At 49.7% G+C, this 25,694-nt stretch overlaps 1 protein-coding gene across 7 annotated transcripts in view; it reads right to left on the bottom strand.

The window, feature by feature from the left end:
• FGFR1 (fibroblast growth factor receptor 1) overlaps positions 1 to 24,911 on the bottom strand; it is a 50,473-nt gene extending 25,562 nt beyond the window's left edge. For 5 of the 7 annotated variants that reach the window (XM_039242527.1, XM_039242528.1, XM_039242531.1 and 2 more), the window contains exon 1: positions 16,171 to 16,342. In XM_039242527.1, coding sequence (XP_039098458.1) covers positions 16,171 to 16,261 — 91 coding nt within the window. In that variant the 5' untranslated portion in view covers positions 16,262 to 16,342. Of the gene's footprint in view, positions 1 to 16,170; positions 16,350 to 24,641 lie in introns of those variants that run through there. The other 2 variants (XM_039242529.1, XM_039242530.1) reach the window with 1 other exon arrangement.
• Between the last annotated feature and the right edge of the window lie 783 nt (positions 24,912 to 25,694).

The following is a 25,694-nucleotide window of genomic DNA, read 5'->3' as shown; positions in this document are numbered from 1 at the left end:
CTGCATTCACCAGTCCCCCGACCCAGGGGATTTGGAGTGTAGGTTTTTTTTTTTTTTAATAGAAAAAAAAGGGAAAGAAGTACTAGGGAACATTTTGCATGCAAATGGGCCACTGCCAGAAGAACCCATTAAAATGTAAAAACTCCACATTCAGCCTGACAAAACGGTGCAAACTGCTGTGTTTGCCAGAGGGGCAGCAATACAGCTCCCGACAAAGGGGCCGAGGAACAATGGCGGGCTGAATGGCCTCTGTCAGCAGGTCCCCTTGCGCGTTGCCATGGGGACCCCACCGGGGCTTACTAAAGGTATTTCCTGAGGAGAAAGGCAGTGCACACAGGCCCAGGCGGCCCGGCTAATCCTGACAGGAAGCCATCGCCATTCAGCAGCCCAGGGGCTTGGGGCCGGAGTTTTGTTTTGTTTTTATTAAAAAAAGATTTCGGTCTTTTGTGTGTCCCACCTCGTCACTGTAATTTAGTGCAGAGACGCCTGCGCTGCCCAAAGCCTCAGCGCGGGGCCTTGCGCCTGCCCCAAGACCCCCCAAAACAGCTCCCGGGTAGCTGGGCAGCAGGAGGCCCAGGCACACAGGGGCCCGCTCGGGAGACCCCGGCCGAAAGCGCCCGGAGCCCAGACAGGTCTGTGTAAACTTCCAAACCCGATAAGCGTAAGGATGGAGTCCAGGGTTCAAGCCCGCGGGCCGGGTTCTCTGTGGCGCCTCCTCGCACCTGTGTTTTTTTTCCCCCCTCCTGGGGACTGTGCCCCCCATCAGTCGCCCTGCCCCACGTCCCCCCTACCTCCCACAGCGGGCAAAGCACTCTCCAGTTGGGGAGAAGGACCATAATTAAGTGATTAACAAAGGAATGCGCCCAAGAGCTGTTTTAAAAGAAACTTCCCTTTTTCCTCTCCGCCAGCAAAAGCTCTCTCGCCAAATGTTTACTGACACACTGCGGATGGAGCCGCGAAGAAATCTCTTCTTATCCCCATTTCCCAAAGTGACTGCCAGTACGCAGTGCTTCTGTCTCGCCCACCTTACCAGGAAGAAAGACCTGCTCTGAGGCAAGTTCACCTAAGACGCGCAGGAAGCACAGAGCAAAGGGAGGTGCCCGCAGCTACGGGGAAGGGCCGGCTAAGCCCACAGTTCCTAGAAGTTGGTGTCACCAGGGTTCACATTTGGCACCAGAGGAATCTGGCCTTGGCAGATTCAGGGAAGAAAGCCAACAACACAGCTGGCGGTGGAGACAGAAACTCCTGTGTGACAACTGCCCCCCCCCCAAGTTGAGGGTAAATTAACATTTCCTGAGCAAACTTGCATGTGGAAGGAGCCATCCCCAATGAAGATGGTCAGATGGAGGAGGCTCTCTGCTCATTAAGATTTGCACCCAGGGCTGTGTGTTTGTAAAGCCCATGCTCTTGCAGCTAAACTGTGCCCCCAAAGAGGTTCTGAACCTTGCATTGTGATAGAATCATAGAGGAAAACTATCAATTTTGGAGGTATTAATACCATGCCTAATGGACATCTGAGAGGCTTCTAAAGCTGCATTAGATGGGTCCTATTTAGGGAAAAGGAGCTAAAGGGCCTCTGCTCAATGATGGATCTCCCCCCACCCCCGAAAGAACCCCAAACCCAGTAAGGACCACAAAGGGGATCTGGACACTCAGGTGGTGGTCTTCTCCTACCTTTATTAAAAATCAAGTCCTGACTCAAAGCACAAGTACACTGGCCACCAATTGTTACAACACAGAACACCTTCCACTGAACTAGCTCAAGTGTGCAAGTGTGTGTGTGTGCAGGGTCCCACTGCTGGAAAGAGAGCTCAGACCCTCCCACCACTGGCCAGGAGCCCAGGCCTCCCAGCCATGTGTCTGCAGCTGCGACCTGTCATGCACTTCCTGGTCTGGGTTCTGTAATGGAAAGATCATTAAGGCTGGGGGAGGAGGACAGTGAGATGAATCAACAGCAAAGAGGTAACCCTGCAGCTCCCACTCTGCTGTGCTCTGACCTTAAAGTCCGGTCAGGTTCCTTAAAGAAAAGAATGTACAGCCCTGCCCCCACCCCGCCCCCCTACACGGCCCCTCGGAGAGTTTCCCCTCCCCCACACTCGACAGAGCTTGCCTGGGGAAGGAAGCACCAGCAGCTGGGCAGGAAAAAGTTGCAGCTCCCTAAACTTGCTGATGAATTAGTGGCAGACTCAATGTTCCAGAATCTGCCTTTTCAAAGCTCCGCCCCCCCCCCCCCCCAAACTTCAGTGAATGCTTGAGAGTATGCTTCACCGAAGCTCTCAGCACTCCAGAGTACCTGCGACGTTCCCTTCCCCATCCAGTTCGATCACTGCATGGTGGGTCTGGGTCACAGTGTCCAGGAGTCACTTCACTGCAGTGGGCGATTGAATGGGCTCCTCATAAGGTTACTTTTTCTCAATGTCAAAGAAATGCCTCTTATCTTCACATAAGAGAATAAAGGCTGTAAACACCCTTTGAAAATAAAATGGTGTAGAAAGGCGGTTGCCAGGGGCTGGGAGAAGAGGAGAATGGGGAGTTGAAGTCTAATGGGAACACAGCTTCAACTGGCGAAGGTGCAAAAGTTCTGGAGACCATGGTGGTGACGGTGACACAAAAACATGAATGCACTTAATGCCACAGAACTGGATAGTCAAACCTGGTGAAACAGTCAATTTTATGTTAGGTGTGTTTTACCACCATGAAACTAAAAAAATTAATTAATTTTTAAAGAAGTAATGGTAGTGAACTGTGTTGGCTTTTAAAGTGTTCTTACATGGGGCGCCTGGGTGGCTCAGTTGGTTAAGGATCTGGCTTTGGTTTAGGTCATGATCTTACGGTTCTCGAGCCTACTTCAGCTCTGCGCTGACAGCTCAGAGCCTGGAGCCTGTTTTCGGATTCTGTGTCTCCCTCTCTCTCTGTCCCTCCTCTGCTTACACTTTGCTCTCTCTCAAAAATAAATAAGCATTAAAAGAAATTTTTTAAAAATGTTCTTAAGTGGCAAAAAAAGTTGTTAACCTTACATAGGTTCTGAAAAACTGGGAGGAATTTTTACTGGCCCACGAAAAGTAAAAATCTGGGACCACTGGTCTGTTCCACAGATTTGCAGGACACTGAGGACTCAGGGGGATATGTTCACATACTACGTGTTCATTCTTCTCTTTCACACACACCATGAAAGTTGAGCAGTAAGTGCTCTTTGTTTTAAGAAATTAAAAGAGGGGAGCCTGGCTGGCTCAGTCGGTTGGGCGTCCCACTTTGGCTCAGGTCATGATTTAACGATTCATGGGTTCGGGCCCTGCATCGGGCTCTGTGCTGACAGCTCAGAGCCTGGAGCCTGCATCAGATTCTGTGTGCGTGTCTCTCTCTCTATTCCTATCCCACTCATGCTGTCTCTGTCTCAAAAATAAACAAAACGTTAAAAAATTTTAGAAAAAAAAAATGAAAAGAACACGGTTCAGGGATTTCTCTACCTGAGATGGTATGGCGGTCAGGTAGTGAGCAGGTGGAAGGAAGAGGACCAGGGGCTTGGTTAGGGGAGGGTTAGGGACCAAAATCTACACTGGGGGCTCCTTTGCTCAATCAAGAGGATCTTGAACAATGACAATCCAGGGGGAGAGAGAACTTACTCTGGGCAATGCCAACATCCCAGATGTCCTAAGGGATGAGAGCCTAGTCTGAACCCTTGTGAAAACCACTCAGTCCCAAACCCTGCTTGAAGCACAGGTGTAACTGGCTGGGTAGAGTGTAAAGAACATCTGAGTGGAAATCACTCAGACAACTGACCCTACGGCTAACTGTGTGACCCTGGGCAAGTCATCTCTTCCCTTGGGCCTCAGATTCCTCACCTGTGAAATGGGAAGGCTGACAGACCTGACAAGCTCTGGGTCCCCTCTGGCTCCAACTTTCTAATTTTCAACTGGGCCTTAAGAAGGGAGCCCCACTCATGGCTACCCCTCCTGCTCCCATGAGCACAGAGCTCCCTCTGGTGTGAGGGAAAGCAAGAGACTGCAAGTTAATTTGCCACAAGAAGAGAGGATTCTGGGGGTGCGAGGGATGGCTCAGTTGATTGAGCTTCCAACTCCTGATTTCAGCTCAGGTCATGATCCCAACGTCATGGGATCCAGCCCCACACTGGGCTCCTCACTGAGTGTGCTTAAGATCTGCGCTCTCTCTCTCCCTCTCTCTCTCTCTCTCTCTCCCCTGCTCACCCTAAAGAAGGGAGGGAAGATGGATGGATGGGTGGATTCTGTTTTGGGCCCAGATCTCCAGCCACCAGCACCTTCAATAAATGCTCATCTTCATGGCTTATCTCTGACCCATGTTCTCACTAGAAGAAACCTTAGAATGGAGGACACAGAATAGCTAAGAGACGGTGACTGGAAGAAAACTGGGAGCCCAACTATTCTAGAAGGATTTATTTCTCTGTCTTTTTTGATTCATGATATATTATCCCATGAGAACTAGCTAGGCAAATAAATTTTAAAAATGGAGCGGAAGCACTGAGGGTAGTGAAGGGCTAACATTATAAAATAAATGCCACTTCCAAGTGCACCCTTCAGGCATGTATATAGTCTTCCTGCTCAAATGACATCGGTAAAAGTTTTGAATGTCACTGGAAGAACTTCATTCAGTAGTTAGTTAAGGCTGACTCTATTAGGTTCAAGAGCAAATTCCCAAAACCTAGGGAAAATAAACTTTAATTCCAAAAATAAGCTCTAAAGTTTGACAATGAAGGAGCAGAGATTTCTGAATGCAAAAGGACCCTTCTAACAGGCTGGAGAGCAGATCAGCATTCCAAAGACAGGGATAATTGACTTAAAGCCCTGGGCATCAGAGAAAGAGGGAAGAGAATCTCCTTCCTAGGAAAGGTTTCAGACCAACCTACCCCCTGCCTCCCCAACACCCCAGGCAAACTGACTCACCCTTCTTCCACCTTTCCCACTGCCTCCTGCTGATCTTAATCTTTCTTTTTCCAGCCTCTCTGATATTCCATCTTCCTCCCTCTCATCTTTTCCAGTACAGGAGTTAGGGCTGGAGGCATTGATACCAGCCAGACTCCAGCCTCAACCCCACCACTTACTGGCTATTTAATCTCTGAGAGCTGTGTTTGTTTGACCTCTCTGGGTCAGTTGCCTGAACTGTGACGTGGAAACAACATCTATCTACCTTATAGATTTTTTTTTTGAGAAATTAACTGACATCAGAGATTCTCAAATTCTCCCGTACGGGCAGGGAACTTGTTAAAACTACCAACCTTGGGCCCTGCTTCAAAATCAAGAGCTGTGGGAACAAAGCATGGCCACCAGGTGATGCCATGCCTCAAATACCCAAGAATCGCTATGTGAGATGATGTGAAGAGCTTCAGATGCGGCAGCAATAACTCCTCACATAGTTTCCTTATCTTCCTGCTGGAAAGGATTTAATTCCCACTGTCTCCTTTTTTTTTTTTAAACTTTAAAAAAAATGTTTATTTTCGAGACAGAGCGTGTGAGTGGGGGAGAGGCAGAGAGAGAGGGGGAGACACAGATACCAAGCAGGCTCCAGGCTCTGAGCTGTCAGCACAGAGCCCATGTAGGGCTCAAACTCACAAACCACAAGATCATAACCTGAGCCGAAGTCGAATGCTTAACCAACTGAGCCACCCAGGTGCCCTTCACCATCTCCTTTTTCAAAACTGAAAATTTTAAGTTATCTTTTAAACAAAGGAAATGGGTGGTTCCTTACCTGTGTGTTCACACATGTATTCATTTGTTCTAAGATGCCGAAGTGAACGAAAAGACAAAACAAAACCTCTGCCTTCATGATGTATGTGTACACACACAGGTCACAGCCCACAAATGATGGTCAATTTGTCCCTTCACTTTAGGGAAGGACCCTCTCTTATGGTTGCAGATGTCCCCATAACCTGGGTTTTATGTCCTTACTTGATGCAGTTTTTTGATGACACTTCTTAAATGAGTCATTTACTATATCTGTATATGTCTGGTAAGAATAACACTGGCCAGGGGGTGCCTGGGTGGCTCAGTTGTTTAAGGGGTTAAATGGGTTCAGCATCTGACTCTGGATTTCGGCTCATGATCTCACAGCCCCTTGTTGGGCTCTGCACTGACAGCTTGGAGCCTGCTTGGGATTCTCTTGCCCTCTCCTTCTTTCTCTGCCCCTCTCCTACTCTCTCCCTCTCTCTCAAAATATATTTAAAAAAAAAAAAGACAAACAACAACAACAACAACAAAAAACCCCAAAACACGGACCAGGGCTGGGCCTGATCCACTGTGAGGCTAGGGGCAGGTAAGGCATTTGTCCTAGGCCTCTCATTCAACAGAGGCCTCTGAAACTTTTGGTGTTTTTCCCCCAAAAGGTTAGACAGATAGTTACCAACAGAATTGGAAGAAAATATTTACCAAATAACTTTTAATGAATCTATGTCCTATTCCTGGGGGCACACTTCAGACAGTATACCACAAATTAATATAGATTTCTAAAATCCTATAATTATTTTGTGACTAGCCCAACTACATTATAACATATATTTTTGTTTCAAATATTAAAGTGTTGAATGTAAGCACTAAGATAACCAACAGTTTCAGGATTCCCCATCCCCCTTTTTTTGTATTTCTTCATGTCTTTTTTAAAAAAGTTTATTTACTTATTTTGAGAGAGAGAGAGAGAAGAAGGAGGGCATAGAGAGGAGCAAGAATTCCAACCAGGCTCTGCACTGTCAGTGAGGAGCCTGACGTGGGGCTTGAACTCACGAACTGTGAGATGATGACCCGAGCTGGAATCAAGAGTCAGATGCTTAACCGACTGAACCATCCAGGCTGTATTTCTTCATGTCTTACAAATAAACACACTGGTGGCCTCAAAACAATGCTAACGCTTCAGCTTCACTGAGGCTTTCTGACATGTTTATTTCCATCCAGCAGGCACTGCTGGACCACCACCATTTTAGAAGGTGGTTTGTATGTCTGGGCAACACCACCACATTCTAGAATAAGTGTGACCTACGAAGAAAACTCAGGTGTGGCATCTGACACTTTGGGGACCTTTGATCCTAGACCTTTTCCAAGTAGAAAGACTCTGCTACAGTGGAAACAGCAGCCTCCGTGGAGTTTTTGTTCTATTGATTATTCTAGACTAGGAACCCCTTCCATGAGGGCAGTTCACAGACCTATGACCCAAACATGACCTCTGAGTAGAGAGCAGAATGTCACACACAAAATGGCACAAGGCAAGCATCTCCAGCTGCCCGTCCCCCAATTGCACACCTACCCAGAAAGGGAGGTGGAGCCCGATTCCTGTGGCATAAAGAAGGGCTGACCCAGCACATTCAAATGTTTACATTCAAATGTTGGTCTGCTTGAATTCTGGGAGGGAGCCCAATCTGACACAGGGGCATAGTGTAACACACTGGGAAAAAACCACTCAAGTCAGACCGACCTGAGTCTGAATCTCAGTTCCACTTCTCAGGAACTACAACCCCAGATAAGTTACTTAACTCCTTGGATCTCAGTTTCCCCATCTGACTATGAGAATAAAACCTTTGGCCATGGGATCAGTGTAAAGACATAAAAATGTAAAGCATATAGTGCGAAAGTGCAACAAATAATATGTTTACTAATTATTATTTTAAAAGAGCTTTGGGGCACCTGGGTGGCTCAGTCGGTTGACCGTCTGACTTCAGCTCAGGTCATGATCTCATGATTCGTGGGTTTGAGCCCCACATCAGGCTCTGTGCTGACAGCTAGCTCAGAGCCTGGAACCTGTCTTCAGATTCTGTGGCTCCCTCTCTCTCTGACCCTCCCCTGCTCATGCTCTCTCTCTCTCTCTCAAAAAATAAATAAAACATTAAAAAAAAAGAAAAGAAAAAAGAGCTTTACTGGCTTAACCTTTCTGCAGCAATTTGTCAGTATGTAATCCAGACTTGTAGAATGTAAATATCCTTGGAAACATGGACAAATTTTATTTGTAAAAGTATGTTCAAACTATTGAAAATAGCCTAACTGCCCAACAGTAGAGGACTGGGTAAATAAATACATTTTGCACACTCACACAGTGGAATGCTGTTGTGGTTATTAAGCACAATGAAACAATTTTCTTTGCATGGCAGTAAATACTACATGTTTGGGGAGGCTGGCTGGTTCAGTGAGTAGAGCATGTAGGTGGCTCTCGATCTCAGGATCCTGAGTTCAAGCCCCACAATGGGCACAGAGTTTACTTAAAAAACAAAAACAAAACTATGTGTTTAAGTTAAAAACCAGTATATACCAATATAAATTTCATATTTGAAAAGTCATATTTGTATAGATGCATGAAAAATAGTCTAAAGAACCAGATTCACAGTTAACATTGAGTATTTTTTAGATGATGGGAATAGTTTTTCTTTTTCTCTTTACAAGTCTGTATTTTCTAAATTTCCTATGGTGAACCTTGATGACACATCAAATAGCTATGTTTTAAAAGAGCAATGAAAATATTCTTTCTGACTGCTCAGAACTTTGCTCTAGAGGAAGAAACAAACCGTATGTTAAAAAAACTCCAGGGCGCCTGGGTGGCTCAGTCAGTTTAAGGGTCTGACTCTTGATTTCAGCTCAGGTCATGATCTCATGAGAGTTCATGAATTCATGAGTTTGAGCCCTGCGTTGGGTTCTAGGCTGACAGTGTGGAGCCTGCTTGGGATTCTGTCTCCCTCTCTCTCTCTGCGCTCCCCCACTTATGCTTTATCTCTCTCTCAAAATAAATAAAACCTAAAAAAAAAAAAAAAAAAAAAGCTCCATAAAACATTAAGGCAAAGTGCCAAATTGAAAGTTAAACAGAAAGGGGGATAAAAGAAGTGACTAATTTGGAGATGAGAGGAAGGCTTCAAGAAGGAAGTGGCCCTCAGGCTATGCCTTAGGCTAAACTCAAGATAAACCCACAGCTAAGAGTAGGAATTACAAAAAGTGAAAGGAGAAAAAGATAGAGAACATTTCCTGCTGAGGGACCAGGATAAACTGCAGTTATGTATGAATAAATACCTTGTATAAAAGAAGGAAAAAGGAAGAGTCTTGTTTGGTAAAATGGATGGATGGATGGATGGATGGATGGATGGAAGGAAGGAAGTAGAAAGAAGGAAAAAAAGGAAAGAAAGGGAGGGAGAAGTCTGTGAATGAATGAATGAATGAATGAATGAATGAAGGGACCATTAGCCAGAGGCTAGTTTTCAATCCTAGAGAAAATTTAGGAAGGGCTAAACTCTAAACTCAACTTTCTCTGTTGATTAAATATTTGAAAGTTCAGTGTTGGTGGATTTTAACCTCTCTCCCTGCCCAAGCTCGCAGCCACTGAGGCCCATCTTCCCTGAACTCCCTGACCCTCTCACCCACTTGAGGCTCCAGGAGCCTACACATGCAATGCCAGGGAAATGCAGCCGCAGTCGTTCCAATGGCAGTGCCGGCTGCCCCACCATTCAGCTCCTTTTACACAACCCATCCCAGGAGGCTCTGCCACGCCACAGTGTGTGGGATAAGGAAGGAGGACTGAATTTCAACCTCTGCCAGATCCCGTCTTTCTCAGTGCTTGGGACTAACTGGACAGACGCCTCACCCCAGCCCTGCCCAGTTCACAAAGGGCCAAAGCCTTTAAATGAAAGCAGTGGGCACCTCATCTGGCAAGGAGAAAGGTGAGAGTCCAAGTGAACTGACATCCAGGAAAGAGTAACTCTGAGACAGAAGCTACCATTAGGAGGCAACAAGCCTAGGGGCGCCTGGGTGGCTCAGCTGGTTAAGCGTCCGACCTCAGCTCAAGGTTCGTGGGTTCAAACCCCACGTCCGGCTCTGTGCTAACAGCTCAGAGCCCGGAGCTTGCTTCTCATTCTGTGTCTCCTGCACTCTGCCTTTCCCCTGCTTGTACTCTCTCTCACAAAAAATAAATAATAAAAAAAATCTTTTAAAAAGCGGCAACAAGCCCACCATGTGGGCTTCAGGCAATTATCTCCCCTAGTTGGCTGTCACCAGCCTGAAGTCAGAGCAAATATCTTCGGTCAGGAGCAGTCTGGACTCCAGAGGCCTCTCTGGAGAGGAAACAGTTTGGGATTTACTCCAGGTTCTTAAGAGCCCGGGTAGAGCACTTAACTTTCAGCTAAATCACTTGGGGCCTAAGGGGAGGGTGTAGGGTGGGTGGGCGGGCAGAGAGAAGAGCATGCTAGCAGTAAGTCTGTAAATGAGCCATCTTTCCAGAATGAAAGGGAGGCCTGGGCAGCTGAACTCGGGAGACCGGGAGCGCCAGAGCAGCTGGACTTTCCCCGGTCAGTAGGGAGACACTTGTCTCGTTTCCAGGCTTCGGGGAAGGAAAGAAGAGGCAAAGGTGGTGTCTACAGGGTGAGCTGGAGCTCCCAGCGGCCCCAGAGGAGCCAGGCGTTGTGAAAACAGGGCGCAGCTGCTGGTCAGGCTCTCTGACCCCGGACGTGGCCCTCCTGGATAATGACGCCCCAGAACTCACTTCTCCCAGGGCCATCCATCACTGCCCCAGACACAAGCCATCACTCACTGCTTCTGCCTGACCAGGAGCAAGCACCCCGGCCGAGCCCTCCTGACCCACCTCCATGCTAGGGCCACAGCGTCCAAAGGAATCCTTGGCACTTTCCCTGCAATTCCTGCCCACCCTGGACTCCAGGTAGTCACACAAACCAGGTGACAAAATCCCACGCTGATCCTTTGTTTGGGCTCCCTCCCCTCCCCTCCCCCACCCGCAGCAAGGGCTCTGGACAGCCATTTGTTCTTCCCTGAGAAATTCCTCCTCCCTGACTTCGGGGAGCTGGCTGGCAAAGCCAGAGTGGAAAATCAGTGAAGCTAATAGTGTAGCAATGCAGAAGCCAGAGCCAAGAACACAGCCCTGGAGTGGCTTTGCTGCACTTGCCCAGCGTGGTCAAGCAGGACACGTGAGTGCTCCTCCTTCACATTCTCTCACAGGCTGAGCCCCGGGTCTCCCTACCCCCACCCTGCTCAGCTCAGCTCTGGGAACACTAGCAAACACGCCCTTTCAGAGGCACTTGGGCCTCTACTCTCTGGGGAAAAGGATGTGGGACAGAGTGGATCCTCTGGGGAAACCCGGTAGGTAAGCACCCTACAGATTTCTACCGACCTAAATCCTGCACCCTTGTTCTCAAGTGGGTCACCCAACGTTGCCTTCTGCTCCGTGTAATTCCACTCACCTTCTGGCCGAGGGGGGAAGAAACTCCTCCTGAACACCCAGTATGCATTCAAAGTAGACAAGAAGAAACGATGTTGGGGGCAGATGGGGCAGAGGGGCACTCCTGGGTCCAGAGGGACACTGGTTCCCCCGGCCACACCAATCAGCTGCGGCCTGTCTGATGCAGGCAGTGGGATGCCTTCTGGTACCTATTTGCAGCTCCTCCTGCAGCCAGGCTGAACTGCATACCCCTTGGGGCCAAAGACAGCCGTGGGACCCCTTGGCGGGTTGCCAGGGGTGGCCAGGGCCCTCCCACCTGAAGCTGGGGCAATGTCTCTGGTACTGCTTGTCGCCTCCCCCCGCCACGGGTGCAGGTTTCGTGGAACACAAAGACAAAGCCTTGCTTTGTGGCGCCCGGCATCGAGGGGGCTTGTAGCCAGAAATGGAAACGTGCGGCTTTTCCATTAAGGGTAACCTCTCCCCCTTCAACCGGCCACCACCAGACTCCTTCAAATCTGGGTAGGTGGGAGGAGCAGGAAAACTCTAGCCCATTAAATCGCTTATTAGTTGCAGGTTTCTGAGTATGTAGGCAAGTATTTTGAGACTGCAAGTCTCACGCTGTCCCCTTGACCACGGGCCCCCGGGTGTTTAACCCACGTTCCTGCTGGAAAGGGGGCAGGACCCCCAGCCCCAGCTGCAAGAAGTAGCCTTGCAAGCAGTTTTGGATTCACCCGCTTGCTTTTCCAAGTCTTATTCTACAGGAGAGGAAAATACACAGACACAACCCTCCTCAAGCTCAAAATGTCTTTCAAGCCAGTACTTATCTTTTTAAAGGCGCATTTCTGCCCCTCCGCTCATGACCCAGGTTCAGTCTTTCCACACAACTCCCTCTCCCTCCTTCCTCAAGGCCTGCTCTGAAACAAGCTTAGCTTCTTTACGATCCCAAACTAGAGAAAGGAAAGGAGAGGGAGGGACTGAGGGAGGCTGGTTTTCCTGGAACCCTTATTAAATCAACTTTCCAAGGACAGCCAGAAACTCCAGGCCCTCCCCACTCCCTCAGGACCATTTGCGGACTGGGGGAGGTGCTCCCAACACACACACACACACACACACACACACACACACACACACACACTTACAGCAAGGCCCTTCTGAAGGGGAAAAGCTCTCCGTGGGAGCAGAGTTTGGGGTTGAAACTTTTGGGCAAACCCTTTATACACAGATTATAGTCTTTTCTGAGCACAATGGCAGCATTATTATTTAATAATCAGCAGGGCCAAGACTATACAGTGATACTTTACCTGTGTGGGGTACCTTATGGTTTACAAAGTGCAGAGACAGATTTTCCCTAATGACCTCCCCGCAGTTCTCTGAAGTCTGTGGGGGCACATGCTTTGCTACCCCAAAGCTCAGGAGGGTCAGCTCTGTGAAAGAGCCACAGTGCACCCACAGGGGGACTTAACCAAACAGGAATCTGGGACTGTCCCCGGAGTCCAGTGGACTTCCACGTCTGTGTTGTAAGGCATTCCACACCACCCAGGGAACAGCAAGCCCCTCACCATGTGGTGTCTTCTGTGGGGTCACAGGAAAAAGTACCCACTGCTGTCATCTATTGCTCACTGACCATGTGGCAGGCACTGTACTAAGAGCTCTGCGTACGTTCTTATTTGATCTTGGGAACAGATGTTCATTATCATTATATTTTATAGAAGTTCCACACACAGGAACCTTCCCAAGAGTTAACAGTAAGAAGTGGTGCCAAAATCAAAACCAAGGCAATCGAGCAAACCTTATGCTCACACAAGACTTACACACAGATGTTCATAGGAGTTTTATTAATAATAACCAAACCTGCTAACCCAAATGGCCATCAACAGGGGAATGGCTACACAGTCACCACATAATGCAATTATATGAAATTCTAGAAGAGGCAAAACAGTGACAGAAAGTAGATGTCCGCAGTTGCTGGGGTCAGTGCTGCACAGGGGACTGACTGCAAAGGAGCCAGCAGGAAGTTCTGGAGGTGATGAAAAGGTTCCCTACCTTGACTGGAGTAGTAGTTACATGGGATGTTGTATTTATCAAAACAAACTGAACTGTACCCTTAACAGCTGGTATATTAGACACTTGGGTGGCTCAGTCGGTTAAGCGTCCAACTTTTGATTTCGGCTCAGATCATGATCTTATGGTTTGTAGGTTTGAGACCCGAGTGGGGCTACGTGCTGATAGTGAGTGCAGAGCCTGCTGGGCTTCTTTCTCTCCTTCTCTCTCTCTCTCTCTGCCCCTCCCCTGCTTGTGCTCTCTCTCAAAATAAATTATATAAGGGGTGCCTGGGTGGCTCAGTCGGTTAAGCATCCAACTTTGGCTCTGGTCATGATCTCATGGTTTGTGGGTTTGAGCCCCACATCGGGATCTGTGCTGACAGCTAGCTCAGAGCCTGGAGCCTGCTTCAGATTCTGTGTCTCCCTCCCTCTCTGGCCCTCCCCTGCTCACGCTGTCTGTCTCTCTCTCTCTCAGAAATAAATTTAAAAAATGTTTTTAATTTAAAAAAAATATAAAAAATTGATGTTATTTTTCAGAATGTAAATTATACCTCAGTTAAGTTGATTTTTTTTAAATGGCAGTCTGAGGTCAGCCTTCACTGTTGCAGAGCCCTCCTTATAGGCCCCTCCGCCTTCCCTCCCTCCTGTTCCTGGCCTGTGTTTCCTCCTCATCAAGACCTTCAGTCCCTGGCTCTACCCTCCATCACTGCCTGGCTTCCTTTCTCAGGATCCACAACCAGTGTTCAGTGAACCTCTCCATACCCACCCCAGCCCAAAAGTCCTCGGGATCCATACCATTCACTTACTCCACTCTCCATTTCTCAGGAGCAAAAGAGAGTTAGAGAAAGTTTAAAAAAAAAAAAAAGTACTTTAGGGCCCATCGTAAATTCATATTCTCAAACCTCATCCAAGCCCTCCTTGCTTTTTGGTCTCCCTTATTGCCGTCTACACTGTGGCTGACCCAAATCTCTGCTCCTCACAAACTCACTCTTTTCAGTCTTTCATTCTGTCTCTGTAATCACTCAGTTGACAGCTAACCTACTGAAACCCACAGATTCTATTTCTATAGTGTCTGCCGGTTTTTCCTTCCTTTACAATCTCACACCCCCGCCCCCCCCACCCTGGTTCCTTCCTCAAGCTAGACATTCAAAACAAACATCTAACTCGTCTATCTGGCAACTGTGGTAGGGCAGTAATAACTACCAAAACTTTACCTGTAGGTGCCTTATCTGGGTACCTCATTCTTAGTGCTTTATTACTGTCCCCATTTTAAAGATGAGCAAACTAAGGCTGAGTGTGCTTGAGTAATTTGTCAAAGCAAGTAATGCAGATATTAAATGGCGGAGCAGCATTCAAACACAGACTTCTTCCTCCCATCTATCCAAATTCAACTGCCAGGTTAATTTTCTGAAAGCTGGAGCACATCACTACCTGCTCAGAACTTTTTGAGATTCCTAATATCTTCCCATTTACTCCCGGTATCTACCCATTTAAGCATAGTTTCCTTAGCAGGGTATTAAGGCCTTCCGTATGCTATCGCAATCCCATTTTTCCAGGTATTATTTCCCACAATTACCTAGTCACCAGGCAAGTCATTCTGTTTCCACCTTATACATCCTGCCTCAGTACCCTCACTTATGCCATTCCACCAGGAATGCCCTCCATTCCCCTCTTCCAAACCAACCCCCTTAGCTGTCATCCACCAAGCCCCTACCCATCCCTCTAGACCCATCTCAGATGCTCTCTGCTCTCATCTTCCTCTGCATTCCCATTGCATTGTTAGGACTCCACTGTTTGGATAAAACACGGTCTGCCCTGTATTTAGTTACCTGTGCACTTGTCTCCCTGATAATAAACTCCCTGTGGGCAAAGATGATCTCTCCCACTTTGGGTCTCTGGCATGTTCTAGATCAAGTCTTACATTCAGTTCTGTTACCGAATGCAACAGTAATCTGCCTGGTCCACCCAAGCACACCTTCCAGAAAGTCTCAAGTGCCCTTCTCTATCACCGTGTGAGGGGATAAATATTTTCACTCGTGATTTATCATTCAGTGAGTCTGGACAGTTGAGACTGATGGTCCTTTAAACTCAGCCACTACCTCTTGTGCACACCTGAGCCTCTCACCTACTGCCTGTCAACCTTCTGTATTTATGTGATCAGCCACTGAGTCACAAGCCACACTACCCTTTGGCAGCAATAAGTTCTTACACAGGTTCTCACAGGCTCCTGAAAGTCACTAGGTGTGTTATACCTGTAATCTCCATGAAGTATTTTCACAATTATAGTAAATTCCATGAGCAAGTCCTTCCCGTTACTAATAATGTCTGAATTTGTAACAAACTATAGATCTCCACCAGCGTCCATGCACCATATTGCTGGTTCCCCATCTCTCTGAAATCCCTCCAGTGGTGCACATCCAAAGCAAACCACTCAGCAGGCCTCTGACCAGAGCCTGTCAAACGTGGTCAAGGATAGCAAAATGGCAGGCACATGACCATGACTGCCAGCCCTCAAAGAAGATGGGTCTTTGGAACAATTTTCCAGTAGCCAGAGGCTTTATCAAGCTCCCACACCCCTCAGCATCCCCTGATCCAATTCTAAACAAACAAACTCATAGGTCACTTGTGCCCCCATTTTATACATCATGTAGGCTGGGGAGCCAGCTCTCAGATCCCAGTCAGAAGTTCTTTCTCAGGAAGAGAAAAGCATAAACCTTCCCTAAGCAGGTAACCTCCGGCAAAGGGATGTCACCAGCCTTTGTGACCCCAACCTCTGCTGAAGCCGGGTGTGTTTATACTCAGGCACAAACCAGCCCAAGTATTTTGGAAGCCTCTCCTACAAAAAGGAGCCCTCTGCTCCCCCTGGGTGCAGCCTTCCCAGTCAACCACATCACCTCTGTCCTTCCTAGCCTGTCAGCTCTCCGAGGCCCAGGAGTGCAGGCTGACCCCTCAGCCCATGCCTTACCTTGTTCAGACAAGGTCGGGGCTGGCCTGGCGGTGCAGAGCGTGGCTGTGACCAGCACAGCCCAGAAGAGGAGGTACTTCCAGCTCCACATCCCAGTTCTGCAGTTAGAGGTTGGTGACCAGGCTCCACACCTCCATGGAGACTCTGTCTCGAGCTTGATCCTCCTTTGCAAGCTGACTCTAGGGAAAGAAATAAACCAAAAAGTTAGGAGCGTCTGCATGGGAAGGGTAAGATAAGGAGAAAAAGAAGTTCAAGCATGTAGCACAGTCACCCGGTCCAGAAGGGTGCTTAACGCAATAACTTACTTTTTAAGGCACCAAGGAGGGAACTGTGGCCCTGCCCCAACACTGAATTTGAGGTTATAGGCCTTAATTAGACAAAACAGTGCTTTAATTCAGCTCTCCGACTACTTCCTGAGTGTGGGCTACACGCAAGCCTCACTGGGAAAACTGTCGTGAAGTCCTCCGAGGCAAAAGCCCCAAGATCATTTGTGCCGGGAAAGCCAAGAGCCTGGTGAAAATCCCAGAGTCCCACCCCTTCCCAGGCAAGGGCCCCGCAGAGTGTGGTGGGGCTGCAGGAGCTCGCGTGTGCTCGTGCCTCTCCCGGGTACACACTGCATTTCCTCCAGGGCCAACCAGCCCTTCGGTGAGGGCTACAGGAGGTGAAGAATTCTGGAACAAACCAAAGACTGGGAAACCAGTACGACACGGACCTTGTCTGGGCCCGTGCAACCAGGAAGCGGAAATAAGTGATCTCCTGGGTTCTTTCTTTTGGTCTCCAACACCACACGCCGCAACACAGGGTCTCTGGTTCTATGAAGTTCCCGTACAGAACACAGCTCTCACCGACATATAAAGGACCTCAGAGCACAGAACCATGAGGTGGACTCAATGCTCCTCCCCTACGCTGCAAGGGGACAGCTGATGTCTGGCAGAAATGAATCCACAAGTAGGGACAAAAATGGTCATGCTGAAGAATACAAAGGTCCTTGCCGGGACCCACTCAAAAAAGCACAGACTGCAGCCCTTTACCCTGTTCAGGTTTGGACTGGTAAAAATTTAAATACCACTGCGAGTCTTAAGGGACAGGATTGTTGCTGCTGCTGCTAAGCATTTACCAACTCATAAGACTTTCTGGGCCCCGACTGGGCTGGAGTGGGGTGACATCTTCATATTGCAGGTTGCTTCTGTCCTAAATGCTCCAAGGAACCTTCCAAGTTATCTGGAGAATCCACTTCCCCGGAACATGCCCTAATGTGGTGCTTCAGCCCTGCCTCCTCGGAACCAGACGGGGCCCCTCATGAGTGAGTCAGTCCCCACGAGTGAGTCAGTCCCAGTTGGCAGAAAGCCCCCCCAGATTCTTGGCTACGTTCACAGGCGCTTGCTAACGGGAGGAGGCATGTACTACCACTAGCTTCCTCCCAGGGCTTTACCAAAGTTTGATAACTTCAAATCACTAAATAAATAAACATTTCTCTTTCAATGTTCTAAATTTAGGAAAGGGACTTCAAGAGACAGATCAGGATATTTATTGAACACCTACTATGTATGAAGCATGTGCTAAGCAAAATTTATATTATGAAACTTCATTTCTTCCTCATTCTAACCTTCCTCACTCTAAAGAGGGTAGGAATTACTATTCCCCTTTAAGCAATGGGGAAACTGAGACTCCGAGAGGCCGAGTACTTTGACCTCAGCCTCGCAGCTGATAGGCCAAAGCACCAGGACTCTCATCACCCGTTTTCGATGCTAAAGGACAGGACCCAAGGGGACAAACAGGGGTGAGCAGATCTTCTCTGTCTGGCACAAGCCCATTTTCTCCAAAGAACATCCCTGTGCCATAAAGAAACCAAGCAGACATGGAATGACCCGAGGTAACTCTGAGCTGGGAGCACCTCAATGCCTTTGCTTGAGACAAGACTCTTGGAGGGAGATCACCGTCTAGGACCTAGGATGGGGCACGGTCCCTGGCCTGGGACAGAAGTGATGCTTGCTACCGGACATCTGTAAACCACATTCCACATCTCGTTATGCCCCAGAGATACACCAAACCAATTATACAGGCCCGTCATCCAGAAAGGTACCCGCGGCTAAGAATCCAAGTAATGGAACCGCCAGAGTAATGAATGAATTTTCAGTATCCAGTGGAAAGGGTGGTATTATGCTGAGACGATTTAAGCTCGTTTTCAGTGTAGCAGACAGGCGGCTGCCACCACCACTCAGCCACTCTGTCCCCGGAAAAGCTTCCCCACGTCCTCACAGGTGAGGGCTGGCTGCGCTCAACTCTGCTATCAGTGTATGCCAAACTCTTCTGGCTGCTTCTTTCCAGCTTATCCCCTCCCCCAAAAGGTGCTCCTCTCAGGGCCTCAAGTTCCATCTATGAAACAAAGAACGTCAAGAAGATCCAGCCTTGTAGCACCAACCCCTGGAATGAGGTTGAGGGCAGACACCCCATTCCACAAACCTACAGAAAACACAGTGACCCAAACCACCAATCCACATACTGTCTGGGACCCTGGTGAACTGTCCCCTCCTCCTTCACCACACCTTGCTCTCCTTCTAGTAACTGATGAATTCTTAAAATCCCCGAGAGACACTCCCCTTCCTTCACTGCTGGACAGATGTGACCTGCAGCCTTGCAGGTGTACTCGGGAGCATCTTCAGAGAGCCTGCGGCTGGCTCCGCCCTCAGCCTCTCCCATACCAGTCAAGTCTCCAGGGACCTGAAGCCCCCCTCCACCTGGGCATGGAGGTCCCCAACTGGGGACTGGAGGGGGGAACACAACCTCTGCATTTTCCCACTTGTTGGAGGGGGTATTTGCCCAGCCTCTGTCAGAGATGGTTAAGAGGTTCATATAGGCAGCTTGGGTGACAGTGCGTGTCTTCTCCTAAGTACGAATCCATGTAAGGAATTATAGACGCTGTGCTTTGAGTAACTCCTGGCCAGCACTCTCAGGAAACTTTGGTGACTGATGACAGGAGGAAACAAACTTCCTATCTTTACAAAGGCATTTCTGACTATCCATCTTCAAACCCTATCCTCTAGACCTAGGTATCGCATGCAATGGCCACTAGCCACTTGTAGCTGCCAAGAACTTGCTTAGAATATGGCTAATGTGAATTAGGACACACTAGAAATAAAACACACACTGGACTTTGAAAACTTGGGTGTGAATAAAAAGAAGGTAAAGTAGCTCATCAATTTTTTTTTTACATTGGTTACATGTTCAAATGATAACACTTTGGATATATGGGGCTAAGTTAAATAGATTATTAAAATCTCAACCAATTAATTAACGAGTGACTTCCACCTGTTTTTTCTGAATTTCAAACATGGCTGCTTAGAAAATCGAAGATTATACGCGGCTTGTGTTCTATTTATTTTCTTCTTCTTCTTTTTTAAATGTTCATTTATTTTTGAGAGAGAGGGAGACACAGAGTGTGAGCAGGGGAGGAGCGGAGAGAGGGTGAATAGAGAATCCAAAGAAGGCTCCAGGCTCTGAGCTGTCAGCACAGAGCCCGACATGGGGCTCGAACCCACAAACTGTGAGATCATGACCTGAGCTACAGTCAAGACACTCAAGTGACTGAGCTACTTAGGCATCCCATCGTGCTCTATTTCTATGGGACAGCATGAGCCTAGGCGATCTTCATACTCTGCCCTCTTCTTTGCCCTTCCTTCATTTTTAATGGGTCAAGCTTTCTTATTCTCTGAATCCCATCTCAAAAACAAAACAAAACACAAACCAAAAAAATCCTACCTCTTTCACAAGTTTTTCTTGAGCCTTCTAGCTGAGGATCTCATTCCTCTGAATTTCGAAAGTATCATGGGATCACAAGCTCCTTAAGAAGCAGGGTCTGTGCCTGACTAACATTCGCTAATACACTTAGCACCCACGATCTGCACAGCAGATGCTGACACATTTGTTAATTGGATGAGTAAGTGAATAAAGGAAAGACTGATTGAAAAGAAACTGATACAGATCATCTTTTTTTTTTTTAAGTTTATTTATTTTGAGAGAGAGCAGGGAAGAGGCAGAGAGAGAGGGAGAGAGAATCTCAAGCATGTTCAATACTGCCAGTGTAGAGCCCGACTCGAGTCTCGAACTCACAAAACGTGAGATTATGACCAGAGCTGAAAAGGGTCTGACACTTAACCCACTGAGTCACCCAGGTGCCCCCAGACACTCGAAGAAAAGAGGTTGCCAGCGCCAGATAAAAGCAATAGTCAAGTAATCCTTTTTAGCCAGCCAAGCTCTATCTCAAATATTATCAAATGAGACATTTTCTAAACATTTTGATTCCTCAGAATTGAGGAAGTAACACCGAAACATTCATCCCTTTAGATGGGAAAAAGACTGACTTCTTAACAGCAGTGGTCACACTCCCCCAAAGTGCCAGGGCAAGTAATTAATAGACACCTGAAAAAAGTTACACAGATCAGCTTGCAAAATTTTTGTTGGTCCAAGGAAGATACTGTTTTTCAAAAATATTTTCTTTTAATTTATTTTTTGAGAGGGAGAGCACAAGGAGGACGGGGCAGAGAGAGAGAGAGAGAGAGAGGAAAACACAGGATCTTAAGCAGGCTCCATGCTGACAGCACAGAGCCCAATGCGGGGCTCGTACTTGTGAACCGCAAGATCATGACCTGAGCCAAAGTCAGACGCTTAACCGACGGAGCCACCCAGGTGCCCTATAAATCTTGAGTCTTTGTAAAAAAAAAAAAAAAAAAAAAAAAAAGGTGTCCAAATGTCCTCGGGAGGGAGGTATACCAAAAAGTAATAATAATAAGTGAAACACTAATTGCTCCACCATAATCTAGGAAACCTTGCTTTTGAAGACAAAATGGACTGGTGGAACACCACCATATTCACCACATTCTTGGAGTTGTTCACCCAGGTGACAGCTATTTACTTGGGGGCATAGAGAAGACCAAATAGAACTTCTTTAATTGCAAGGAGTGGTAGGAGGAGAGAATTTCTGCTTAAGGTAGATGCAAGCTGAGGAGAAAAAGCAAATATGCTGGACCAAGTCTGCAATTTAATCCTCTCTGGAAACACCAGAATCTTCTCTAAAGCTCTACATCTAGACTCCCACCAGTCCCTCGTGCATCCAGACCCTTGACAAAACTCTTGGGAAGACAAATGCAAGGCAAATTTCCCAAGAGGAAATTAAACTCATCTCAAGAGATGAGGCTTTTTCAGAACAAGATATTTGAATCAATTCTATCTACCTTCTTTGGCTCCAGCAGCAACAGGCTCAAACTTTCCCAGGAAGCTCTTCCCTGACAGCCATCTTGATGGAAGAGATTTAAAAATGGAGGCAAGAAGAGTGTGTTTGAGAACCTGGCTGTTAACATCCCACACTCGCAGGAACAAATCCCCAATTTTAGGAGCCTTTTTTTAGGTCAACACCCCAAACACGAAGCACACAACTAAAAGCAAAACCCCAGGGATGCTCCTTGGGTCTCCATGGTTGGAATCTGTCTACTCAACGCTGAATGCACTCTTCCTTCCTTCTGCAGCTCGCCAGGGATAAAGCTAGCTCAGGCGTGGGGATGCCTTGATGGACTATGTAATCTTCCTCAAGACAGGAAGGACAACAGCACCTGCCATGCTCCTACCTCCTACTCTACTTCTTCCTGTGCTTTTGCTTCACTTGTTCTTCTACTGGAACTTTCTAAGTTCAAGGAACTTTGGCCAAGGAAAAGCAGCACCAAGCCTGTCTACTTTGGAACCAAAGTAAGTGGTGCCCACTCTGGCCCCAATCCCATTTGTGGAAATGCCTACAGAATGGGCATTTGTACAGGCACAGTAAACGCCGGCAGTGAAAGTACACATGTCCAAGTGGCTCTCCATCCCGATGGCCCTCATTAAAGAGCTGACACTTGGCGATGACTAAGAGTGAACGCAACAGATATTTCAAGGAGCTTGTCAGTCTTGCAGTATATAACCACCCCTGCTAGAGCCAGGCCCCATCAACCTCCTGACCCCAAACACCCTGTGCTCCTACTCCAGGGGTCACTGGCAGCCCTGGAGCGTCTCCCAACCAACTGGGGTGGGGTGGAATTCATAAACAAGTCATTAGAGGGGCAGGCCATCAGGACAGACAGTTGGCAATGGCTCCCCCTTGGTCACTGGAAGCAAAGGAGATGTCCCAGTCTTGAGGGTAATTAGCTAGACTGAGACGCGTCCCACAGGGCCCTGCTACTTAGCTTTTAAAGCCTCAGAGAGGAAACCGGGAGGCTGGCCCAAAGGAGAAAATGGCCACTTGCTACTAAACAGTCTCAAGGCTAAGGTTCTACAGTTTAGACGGTATTCCAAAAAAAGCGCTGGTCCGGAGGTGCAAAGGGCAGGGCACATCTGCGGAGGAAACAGTCACCTTAATTACCATGTCTAGAGAAAGTGCGATTTCATTACAGCCTCCAAACTACCGCCCAAAGGAGGAAACCAGAGAAGTGTTTTCAATTTGAAAGAGACTGGAAAAGAGAGGGTGAGAGCGACCAACTCTCCTCACCCTCCCGCAACTCTGGACCAGAAGGTGCTTACCTACCTCAAGGGCTATTACAAAACAAAAACAAAAACAAAAACAAAACACACACACAAACTAAAACCCTCAACAATCCAATGCGGCGCCGCGCTTTCAACCCTGTAGCCGGTAAGAGGCAAAATGTGTCACGTTAGTTTCCAGCCCACAGAACGCCTTTAAAACGCACAAGGAGAGCCCCCCCCCCGCAGCAACGGCCCCCGCCCTCCTCACACCCCCCCCCCCGCAGCTGCGCCCGGGGCTCGCTCCAGGGAGGGTGGAAAAGGGACGCGTGACGCCACCACCGGGCGGCCAGAGACCCGACGGCGGACAGGGTCAGAAGCTGCGGCTGCTCCAGCTCTAACTGAAGGGACAGAAAAAGGAATGCTTTGGTTCCAGAAACTTCCGTCAGGACGAGTTCTGGGTCAAACCCATGGCCAAAGAGGCCACCTCCAGCAGAACAGTCCGCAAGTGCCACCCCTCTAAAACCGTGGCCCCATCTCCTACGACGCCCTTTTCCGGCGCAATCTAGACCGCACCACCACCATCAGATCCTAAATAACTTGGGATCCACAGTAACTCTCTTTTCTCATCTCCCAAGTCTCAAAAAATTTTAAAGAGGGAGGCAGTCAGGACAAGCTGAAGAATCGTAGTTTTAATTTGGGTGAGGGGAAAGGGAGGGGGAGGGATGTTCATGTGGCTGCGGTGTGGGGTGAAACGGAACCAGATGCAGCTGCTACATCTGGAAAATGGGGGGGAAAGTGTTGGGGGAAAAAGACACCGCGGAAATTTTTTTGGTGCACCAATAGGTTCTGGGCCCAGAAAGAAGCAAGCTGCAACCACCACCACCCCCTCCACCCCCGCGCGAAGGTGTCTGGCTGCCTTCATAGGATATGTGTTCAATGAACTCCATCTACAATGCCAATAAATTCCTCTGCAAACGAGGGTTCCTCTTTTCCCAACCCCAAACATAACGGGAGGCGGGAGCGGGGTGGGCAGAGGGTCTGAGCCAGACAAGCAACATGCAGCGCTGACGAGTGAACCGCACCGGGCAAAACCCTCATCCCTTCCCCCACCTCCTAGAACCAGATTGGAACTGAACGTTCCCCTCCCCCCCCCCACGACCCCATAATGGGGCTTAACATCACCCGCTGGGCGCCCTCCCTTCCCCAAACTTCCGACCTTTTCTGAGATCGACTAAGTAGAAGATAACCCCCTCTGGAAAAGGGAATTCCTTTCTCGCTCTCCGCTACAGCCGATTCAGCCATTTGGTGACGACACCTCCTTAAAACCTATTCGAGGAGAGGCTAACCTACGCCTCCACTTCCTTCCCTCTTCGTCCTCAAGCACCCACCCGCAACTCCGACCCCAGACTTCCCCGGGGGTGGGAAAGGACTTCGAAATACCTCCGGTTTTTAGCGTTCCACCCAGAGCTACCTGCTGAATTGGGGTGAGTCCCCACTGGTGGACGAAAGAGATGAGCTGGAATGCAACACACACACACACACACACACACACACACACACACCCCACCTCGCTGCCCACTCCCGCCCGCCCTCCCTCTCCAGTCCGAGGAAACCGAGAGCCGCCACCGCCGCCTTCGCCCCGGCCCTGTCCCCCCCAGGTCTCACCGCGGAGCCGCCGCCGCCGCCTCGCCAGTCCCCAGCGCGAGTTGGCGGAAAAGTTGGGCGGCAGGAGCAGCGGCGGGACGAGCGCGGGGAGGGGGCGCAGAAGGCGACGCGAGCGGGGAGCTGGGAGGGGAGACAAAAGGGGGGCGCAGAGCGCTGGGAAGGGAGTCGGGAGATGGAGGGGGGCGGGTAACCAGTGGAGGGAGGCGCCCGTCCCGCCTGGGCTGCGGCGGGGGAAGCGCGCAGCCAGGAGGCTCCAGCGCCGGGGGCCGCTCGGGACGCCAAGCCCGCCCCGGATCTGCGGGCGCCGCGGCTCTTACCTCACTCGGCGCTGCGGTTCCGCCTCTGGAGAGTCCGCCGTGGCTTGGGCGGGCGGGCGGGCGCCCGCGTCCCGGGCTCCGGCCCGCCGCCCCCGGGCTCCGCTCGGGTCCTGGCGGCGCCGCGAGAGCCCCGCGGCCGGTGCTCGACTCCCGGTGGCGCTCGGTGCTCTGCGCCTCCAGCCCGGGCGGGAACAATGGAGCCGGAGCTGGTGCCCCGGAGGCGGGGCGGGGGGAGGGCTCCCGTCCGCCGCCCGGGGTCTCCAGACCCTGTGGCCCCCCTCTCCGGTACCGGGCGGCGGCGCCTCACGCTTCTCTCAGACTCGGCTCCATCGCCCTGCGGGGTTCCCGGCGCCGCGGCGTGCCCGACTGCAGCACTAGGACGGTGCGCCCTGCGGGGCGCCCCTCGGACCGGCGAAAAGTCCTCGGTCTCCGCAGCTTTCCCAGCTGCGGCGCGCGCTCGCGGCCGGGGAAGGCGAGGTCGCCGCAATGCGCTAGGCAGAGTCTCGGTCCGGTTGGGACGTTGCCGCCCAGCTCCGGGCACAGCCCGGGCTCCGCCGCGCGCTGCGGCTGGACCAGGGTCCCGGCTCCGGCTCGCCGCCGCCCGCTGCCCAGGCCGCCGCAGCAGTACCCGCAGGAGCGCTCCGAGCGCTGTGCGCCGGCGAGGCGCGAGGGCTCCCTCTCTCACTCCCACCCGCGCTAGTCCCACCCCCTCCTCCTCCCCCTGCTGCTGCCTGCTGGGCCTTGTAGTTCCCAGCCGCGGCCCCCGAGCCGGGGGAGCGGGCCCAGCGGCGCGGCGCTCTGCCGCTGCTTTCCTGCAGCCTGGTCTCCCTGGGCGCGCGTCCCCGGCATCTGAGCACCGCCGCGAGGGCCGCGGACACAGGAGCGGTTTGGGGGTTGAGGTGCGGAGACGCTGTAATCCCCAGGTTGGACTTGCTAGCCCCTGCTTTGGAGTCGCACGGACTGTGTGCCTTGGGGAAATGATTCACTCTAAATCCGTTTTCTCGTCTATGAAAAGGTGGATAATAGTGCCTTCCATATAGAGTCGAGGATCAA

The sequence above is a fragment of the Hyaena hyaena genome, unplaced genomic scaffold, assembly GCF_003009895.1.
Source record: "Hyaena hyaena isolate Hyena2069 unplaced genomic scaffold, ASM300989v1 scaffold_215, whole genome shotgun sequence".
NCBI classification, from domain to species: Eukaryota; Metazoa; Chordata; class Mammalia; order Carnivora; family Hyaenidae; genus Hyaena; species Hyaena hyaena.
The sequence above is the reverse complement of the archived record's forward strand: the minus strand, read 5'-3'. Positions and strand labels throughout refer to the sequence as shown.